At 37.3% G+C, this 9,257-nt stretch overlaps 1 protein-coding gene across 1 annotated transcript in view; it reads right to left on the reverse strand.

Annotated features, from left to right (window-relative positions):
- SECISBP2L (SECIS binding protein 2-like) overlaps positions 1-9,257 on the reverse strand; it is a 66,390-nt gene that overhangs the window by 26,931 nt on the left and 30,202 nt on the right. The window contains exons 9-13 of the mRNA XM_012649147.1: positions 8,831-8,998; positions 8,543-8,684; positions 3,129-3,298; positions 2,173-2,305; positions 289-451 (exon numbers count right to left, since the gene is read on the reverse strand). Of these exons, the coding sequence (XP_012504601.1) occupies positions 289-451; positions 2,173-2,305; positions 3,129-3,298; positions 8,543-8,684; positions 8,831-8,998 (776 nt within the window). The remainder of the gene's footprint in view (positions 1-288; positions 452-2,172; positions 2,306-3,128; positions 3,299-8,542; positions 8,685-8,830; positions 8,999-9,257) is intronic.

The raw sequence follows: 9,257 nt of genomic DNA on the forward strand, positions 1-9,257 counted from the left end.
TCATGGTATGACATTTTATATATGAGGCCAGATTTCTAGAATAGAAACACTAGCTGATGTAAAGAGAATATATTCGTGGTCAAATCACTTTCATATGAACAAAGACAGCTGGCAGAAGGCAATGCTCTACGTAAAATAAAACCAGCTGTTAAATAAAATCTGAAAGAACTTAAAGATCTTTGGTGTTTTTTTCTGCTCGACTCACTGAGTAACAATGGCAATACTAAATTCAGAACTACAATCAAGGTCCTTGAACTATACAACCTCAATAATGAGTATAAAACTTACTCTCTAAATCTCTTGCTGTGGATTTTGGTTATTGTTGAAGATGCCATTGGACTGCCTATTCCAGAACTAGCAGGAGAGCCTTGTGACACAGGTGTCATGCAGTACGGAGAGTTCTGACTTGCTGGAGAGAGGGAAGTATCACTGGGCATGCTCAGTCCAGTATCTGTGGAGATGTGGGGTGAAGGAAAGAATTTACAAACTTCGAATGCTGAAAAGCTCTATATTCCACAACGCAATTTAGAATGGCAGTTGTTTTTTGGGTCATTTCCAAATTCTCCAGAAGCTAACAAGTTGGACATTTTTCATATCACAAATATTTTCCATACGCTACAAAAATGAAGTCTTCCTATTATCTATTAAAATATACTCTTAGCTGGGTGCAGTGGCATGCACCTATAGCCTTAGCTACATAGGAGGCTGAGACAAGGAGGATCACTTGAGTCCAGGAGTTTGAAGCCAGCCTGGGCAACACAGCGAGACCCTGTCTCTTTAGAAATATATATAGATGGATATTCTTAAAAAATCAGGCACAGCCCAGATGTCTCCACAGAGGAGATGAGAGAAGACCAAATTATCTAAAGCATGTATTCCTAGAGGATTTAAATGAAAGAACGAAGACCTGCACCTCTTTCCAGATCATATTACCCATCTTCTTCATTTCTATTTTTCTACCTATTTCTTAGAAATCATTTCCTTTTTTTTTTAACTGTCTAAAAATTCCCACTGTTGCTGGCAATGACGAATTCTCCCTTGCTCATTCTCTCCACACCACTACTGACTTTCCAGGCACCACACCAGTTTCTCTATCATTTGGTCTTTGCTTCTGTGCTCAGGGAGCCACATATTTATATGCCATCTCTTGACCCCACCATCTGCTTCCTTCAGTTACTGCTTCTTTCCTAAACAGCTAAACTCAAGAAATGAGTTCCTAACTATATATCCAAACAATGTTACTCATGTATCTTCTCATCTCCCTACCAGACTGTAAGCTCTTTGACAGCAGGACCTATCCACTATGTATCTTTATTACAGTCCCCCACCTCCCCGCTCCCATACGAGTTACTAAAATGCAAGTGGTAGATGTTCAATAAACATTTGCTGAATGGATGGATGGATGGATACACCTAAATACAAGGAGAATCATGTTACATTGAGAACAGAGAGAAATCCTAATCAAATATGTCCTAGATGAACAATCCTTAGAAGTACAGTCATTTTTCTAAAAACAATGGAACACTGCTGCTTAATCTACGTGTAAATCAGATTTAAATGTATTGCAAAAAGTTGAGAAATATATAACAGCAGAAAAGTCTTTCTTCCATGGTAGTATAAATATTAGAAGAAATCTGTAGTTTTGCTGAGTGACCAATTAGAATCATATGTGTTGGCTACTTACTGTATAGAACTAAATCTTACTGACCAACTGGACTCTGCTTTGCAATTCTCTGTTCATTATGGTGTATATGTATTAATTTCACAAAAGCAAGAAAGAAAATCAACAAAAATGACTCAATGAAAAATAGCCCTATGACGAAAGATAACCAATAGTGTTTTGGAGATAAAAGAAGACAAAATGAAAAGAATCGTTGACAATTCTCGAAGAGATAATCATGTATTAGTGAGATCTTAATTTTGAGGTTTTACTACAAATTTAAGCCTGAAAAATGTCATAGACTACTATATAGTATCTCCCTTTAACCTCTCCCTATCAAAGCATCTTCAAAAGAAACTACTCTCAAAAATAAAGAAATTTATATAAACTATGGAGAGTACATCCTCCAATTAGGAGTATAACTACTAAAGGCTTACCTAGAAATTAAAATACTCCAGACCGTTCCATGAAAGGAGTACCATCCCATGAGAAGGAAAAGGGGACTTCCTTACCTTCCTGGGAAACAATCTCCTGCGGCAAATCATCAATGAAATCTAAGTGCATTTCTGTTGGCTCCTCAGATCCCAAAATATTGTGGTCCACAGTTAAACGCCCCTTCTTTTCCTCTCTTTCTTTCAAAATAACCTAAAAGTCATACCAGTCTTTAATCACTGATCACTCTTCAACCACGTACTGAATGATTACGATTGTATACTATAACCGAACTATAGTATGGTTCAGTTAAATACGGATATGAGGAGTTGAGCTGATTGGCAAAAAGGTAACTGTGATTTTAGATACTGTAATTTGAAGGAAGTACCATATACAAAATACAGGGGCGCAATTATGTTACAGAATATACAACTATCAAACCACATCTGCTTCATTCTTTAAATCCTAGTGACAAACTAGAGAGTTTTCCCAAAAGTAGATTAATTCAAAAGTTTGGAAACCAGGTCATACATTTACACTTGGCTTACAGTTCATAGTTCTCAATTATTTGAACATGGATTATCCCATTCTGATCCTCCTAATAACAATAGTGAGTTAAACAAAGCAGGTATTTTCCCCAATTTATAGATGAGAAAGATGAGGGTAAAAAATTTTCCTAAAACTACATACATAGCAAACTCTGAAGTTAGTACTGAAATCCAGGGCTTCTGATTCTTTGGGTCTAATGTTTCTGGATATTAAATGGTTAACTGTTTTTTTCCTTTTTTTTCTAATACCTTCAGTTGCCTTTATTAACTGGGTTTCTTTAATAATCTTATAGAAAGAATTCACTTTCCAGGGCCTTGTTCCACTCAGAAAGACAGTCATGATGCTGATGCTAATCCTGAACTTCAAATTAACTCGTCATCACGAACATGCAACAGGCATGTGGCTAAAACACCACAACTACTTTTGCAAAACAAATTTAAACCCTTATTTATCCTGTAAAATAAACATCTCCAAAATTTTGGTTTACCTTTTTAAGTGCTGTGGGTCGTTTTAGTTTTGCAATTTCCTTCTCTTTTCCTTTTTTTGCTTTAGAGGAAGTAATGTCCACAGAATTAAAGGATGTCAAACAAGGCTGACTTTTTGTTAAAGGTTTTCTGTTAGTAGAGTCTTTAGTGTGAAAAGAAGCTGCAGTAACCACTAAAACAAACAAAAACATTAGTTTTACTATTATGACCAATTCCACACACTTTCAAAATTTCCAATGATAAACCTACAAAAACAAGAACGTTCTCTTCCCGTGGAAAAAACAGACACCATAATAGTAGGAGCAGTACCTGGTTATGCAGTGTCCCTCAGATACAGCTTTTATCTACCTCTTAGCCTCCATAAGACTAATTCTTTGCAATTGGTCTTCAGTTAGAATCATCCTACCTTTGAAATTTCAAAACTCTACACCTCTCTCCTTATTCCTATTGAATTTGCTACTCACTCTTACATAAGATATGCAGCCTATCACTCCTCTCCTCATTTTAGTGTCAGTAAAGAATGATGACTTTCCCCCTGCACTCTCAGTACTATTCAGCAATTCTTTTATGCCTGGTTGATAACCTCATTCTCCAGTGGCTACCGTCAATTGTTTACCATCCATATGTCTCTAAATCTCAATCCTCTCATTCTAAAGAGCTTTCCGGCCTCAGAAGATGCCATCCAACATAAACTTATAAAACCACCTGAAAGGAGGTGGCAGACATCCTTACTCCTGTCCAAGGCTCACCAACTACTTCTGCTCTTAATATCCCGTATCAGTTCCTCTACCATCTTGCTCTATTCCTATTCCCTTGCATCTTTCAGGTTCCTCCCTGACCCCTAACTCTTTGCTCTGACCTCCTATAACAAGCCAAAATCTCCCCTATCTAAAAGAAACAAGAGTTAAAAAAGGCAAACGAACAAAACCCTTCCCTTGATTGGCTTCCCTTCAAGCTAAGGTACCATCACTCCCCTTTCCTTCCCTGTGAAACTTCTGAACACTCTCTCATCACCACTTCCCAAATCATTACCATCTGGCCCCTGCCCTACCCACTTTCCTGAAACTTATTGTCAAGATCACATATAACATTGCAGTTGCCCAGTAAAATTCTCTGCATCTTCACTTTATTCTCATTTTCTTCAGTGTTTAGTAATAAGGACTACAACCTTTTCCTCAAAATTCTAATCTTACCTTCTGTGACATTACACTCTCTTACTCTCATTCTTTTTCAAATCTATTTTTCTGGTTCTTCTTCCTTTTGTCCTTTAAATCTGAGCGTTCCACAATGCTTTATCCTTGAACATATTTCCCTAATTTTTCTTTTCCCCAACCGCCTTATTTCCACACCTTCAACAATCACTATTTGAAACTCACTGAGTTTCTAACCTGAACTACACATTCATAACTAAATGCTAAACAGGAACCGCCAGGATCTCCATTGCCAGCATCTAAAAATATAACAGGGTCAGCCATCTGTTCTTCCCAACAAAATTCATCTTCTATGATCCTTATCTTGTGTAGTATCATCATAGCTGTAACTACCACCACAATCCTCCAAGCCAGAGTTTGGATTCATCTTTGACCTGTTTCCAAACACTATCAATTCCTTTACAATCCTTTTTCATCACTATTGCACTCTCATCCTTTTCCTGAACTTCCCAATGGCTTTCTTTGTAATCAACGCTTTCCAATTTTAAACACTGGTAATAGATTAGACGTTAATCTTATTTCTATCTGTCAACAATCCTATTCCCTCCTCAAATGCTATATTTTATGAAGTCACTTATAACACTTTTTCTGTATCACCTCATTGAAAGATATCACACTTTCTTCTGTAAGCTCATAAAACTTTGCTCGTATCTTTCCTAAGACACTGCCTTTGATTACTTATTTAGACTATAAACTTCCTGACCAAAGGTATTATCTTAATCACCCCTGTAATCCCAACAGTTCCTGACACCATGTTTGCATATAGAATTATATTTGTATATATTAACATTTGGTAAATGAATGGAGTTGCATTAATAACAATAAGTCATTTGAAGTATCACAGGTTAACAATCTCTTCTCCATAATATTAGTTAATATTTATTGAGCGATTATTACCCAGCTACTCTAAGCATTTTACATGTATCATCATATTTATTTACTTATTTATTTCTAGAAGAGTCTCACTCTGTTGCCTGGGCTAGAGTGCCGTGGCGTCAGCCTAGCTCACAGCAACCTCAAACTCCTGGGCTCAAGCAATCCTCCTGCCTCAGCCTGCCGAGTAGTTGGGACTACAGGTATCCTCCACCATGCCTGGCTAATTTTTTTATATATACATTTTTAGTTGTCCAGCTAATTTCTTTCCATTTTTAGTAGAGACGGGGTCTCACTCTTGCTCAGGCTGGTCTCCAACTCCTGAGCTCAAACGATCCACCCACCTCAGCCTCCCAGAGTGCTAGGATTACAGGTGTGAGCCACCACTCCCGGCCTGTATCATCTTATTTAATCCTCAAGACAATCCTAAAGTAGGTACTATCATTACCTCCATTTTAATGTTAAGGAAACTGAAGCGCAGAAAGGCTAAGTAACTTACCAAAGAAATATATGGAAGGATAGGATTCAAACCCAGGCAGCTTGACACCAGAGCCCCTACTTTTAGCTACTATGCCATACTACCTCCAGACCACTGGCACCTCTCAGTTTTATTCCCTATTTTTACTCTTAGTGAGATATTACTGCTACTCTCCCCATCTCGACAACATATAACTCTAAATCTTAGTATACCTCCAATATTATTTTTACTAAGTTACTCAAAGCGAAGGTTTATAGCAGATGGATAACTAGCTATAGGTTTAAATGTTTTGTACATAAGATTAAAATTACACAATTACTTATATTTTTTGTCTAACAAGCAATAGTCCCTTCACACAGGAACAGAAGAAACAGAAAATTCAATTCTGCCTCTCAGCAGCAGTAATGTTTATTGGTGCCTTTCCCTTTCCTTTGTCCTATTCCTTTCTCTCTTAAAAAACTGCTGAGCTCTAAATTTGACAAAGTTTGTTAAAATAGAAATCACTGTTTCAATCAACAGAAAGCCAGATTATTTTCTCATATACACATACACACACACACAATTTGATCAAAACTCTTATTTGCCATTTAGTTTTATAATGGATTATTTAACAGTTAAGAGAGCCAAATTACTTGTGATTTTTATTTCAACCTTTGGAGAAGAAAAAAATTGGTTGGTTGAAATTGCACACCAACTGACATTTAAGCAGAGATCTGAAGAACCTGAGGGAACAAACTATACTGATACCTGGGAAAAGAGCATTCTAGGAAAAGAGAATGGCAAGCCCAAGGATACTTAGCTAGGATCATTCTGGGTGTGTCTGAGGACAACTAATGCAGCTAGAGCAGAGTGCGTCAGGAGAGAATGGTGATGAGGACAAAGAGGTAACAGGGTCAGTTAAGATGCAACTTTAGTCAGGACTCTGGCTTTACTCCAATGAAATGAAGACCTACTAGAGAGTTCTGAGCAGTGGAGTGATGTATCCCAGCTTATATTTCTCAAAAATCATTCCTTTTAACATAGACTGGGGGTTGGAGAGAGGGAAAGGCAGATAGCAGTTAGAAGGCTACCACAATGCATTAATAGTATAATGATGGGGGCTACAATGGTGGCAGGAAAGGATCTGGTGAGTAATTAGATTTTGAACGTGTTTTGAAGACACAATTGACAGCATGTGCTGAAGGACTTGATATGTAAAGAGAAGGCACATGGACAATTTCAGGTTTTGTGGTTTGAGCTGACTTGGAAAAAATATATATACAACTATTAGGCCATTCAGTATGAAATGTCCAATTTCAAATGAAAAGTTTAGTTTATTATCTCAAAGAAGCAGTACAATTAATCAAAGTATGTGTCTAAACTATCAACACAGTTTTGCCATCTTAATGGTAGTTTGTTTATGCCAGCAGTTAAGAAGCCTAGAGAGCAAGTGGCGATGAAATCACCAAAGGTGTTTTCCACAGCTTATTGAGAATTGAAGATTTTTCCTTGTGAGAAGTTGTCTAAAGCCTGGAAGAAGTGGGAGTCAGTTGGTGCAAAGTCTGGTGAATACAGTGGATGACAGAGAGTTTCCAAGTCCAGCCTCTGTAGTTTGAGCAGCGTTGTTTGTGTGACATGTGGTCAAGCTTTGTCTTACAAGAGGATTGGCCTGTCTCTATTGACCAATCTTGGCTGCTTAATTGCAAGCATCCTCATCATTTTGTACAATTGGTTGCAGTAGATATCTGCTGTAATCGACTGACCAGGTTTCATGAAGCTGCAGTGGATAATACCAGCACTGGACCACCAAACAGACAACATTAGCTTTGTCTGATGGATATTCGGATCTGAATTGTGTTTGGGCACTTCATCTTTATCCAACCATTGTGCCAAACACCAGCAATTGTCAAAAAGAATCCATTTTTCATCACATGTAACAATATGGTATAAAAATGGTTCACCTTTATGTAATGACAGCAAAGAAAAGCAAATTTCATGATGATTTCTCTCCTGATGCTCATTTAACTCATGTGGAACCCATCTATCCAGCTTCTTTACCTTGCTGATTTGTTTTAAATAGTCCAGTATCGTTGGAATAGTAACATTGAACCTTGCTGCTAATTCACGTGAAGGTTGAGATGGATTCGCTTCCACTATAGCTTTCAGCTCATCATTATCCACCTCGGTCTCAGGTCACCCATGTGCCTCATTTTCAAGATTAAAATCGCCAGAATGGAACTTCTCAAACCATCAACATACTGTATGTTCAATAGCCACATTCTTCCCAAACACTTAATTGATTATTTTGAGCTGTCTGCATTGCATCGGTTCCATGATGGAACTCATATTTGAAAATAACACAAATTTTTGCCTTATTCATGGTTTCACAAAAATTGCTCTAAAAAAAATTTGAAAGATAATCACAAGCCAACCATGCACTCGAAAGAATAAGGATATACTTTCACAATAAAAATAAAACAAGGAGTGTCAAAGTGAAATGTCAAGAGATATCAACTGTCATACTTAGTACTTAAGGAAATTGGACATTTCATACTTAATAACCTAAATTTAAAATTAACAATATCCAAAATATATTACCAGACACAGACACACAGAGGAGAAGGCTGGTGAGGACGGAGGCAGAGATTGGAGTTATGCAGCACAAGCCATGGAAGGTCCCCAGCCTCCAAAAACTGGGAGAGGCAAGGAAGGATCCTCCACTAGAGGATCAGAGGAAAGCAGCCCCACTGACACCTTGATTTCGGACTTTTAGTCTCCAGAACCATGAGAAAATAAACTTCTGTTGTTTTAAGCCAAAGGGGAAAAAAAAAATTACCAAAGCCAAATAGCAAATTGTTCAGACTAATAACATCACCTGTATATGACAGAGGTCTGGTGTTAGTAATTTGCCGTGCTTTCATTGCTTGTTGCTGTTTTTCCAAAGCAGCTAACATGTCCCCCAAATCTAGCTGCACGGGTGTTTTATTTTTTTTTCCAGCTGCCTTTGATAAAGCTTCCTGAAAGGTGAACAGGAAAACATTTATCTTTTGTTACCGATGAAAGTGCAGCAATTTAAGATGATTATATTTATCACTCCTTCAATCCATTCCCCCCAAATCTAGCAAATAAACTATCATATCTTTTCTTAAAAATCAATATATACCTGTAATTTTTTTTGCTCCATACTTATTTCTGAATATTCTTGAGCTGTGGCAAGGGCTGCTGCTAATGCTTTCTTCTTCTGACTTTTTGCACGTTTAGGAACTGAGGTGGTAATGGGAATTGGAGTCTGAACTATATTGATTGGTGAGTTTTCAGGTAAATCATCCAACTATAATAATCAAAAAAAACATTCATTAGTGATCCCATTAAAATTTAGTCATAAGGAAAAATGATCCACAATGTGGGATGTTCCACTGTGTAACTGTATTAGACTCTTAAATTCAATGTCATAGACAACAGAGCGAGACAGTGGCACCATTTTAGACTGAGAAATTAAAAAAGGGCAAAACAGCTTAATGCAACGGGTAATACTTGTCTGGATCCTTGACTGAAATAAAACAAAATACCTCCAAAGTAAAATTTTGTAA

This window comes from Propithecus coquereli, unplaced genomic scaffold (assembly GCF_000956105.1).
Source record: "Propithecus coquereli isolate 6110/MARCELLA unplaced genomic scaffold, Pcoq_1.0 Scaffold3, whole genome shotgun sequence".
Lineage (NCBI taxonomy): Eukaryota > Metazoa > Chordata > Mammalia > Primates > Indriidae > Propithecus > Propithecus coquereli.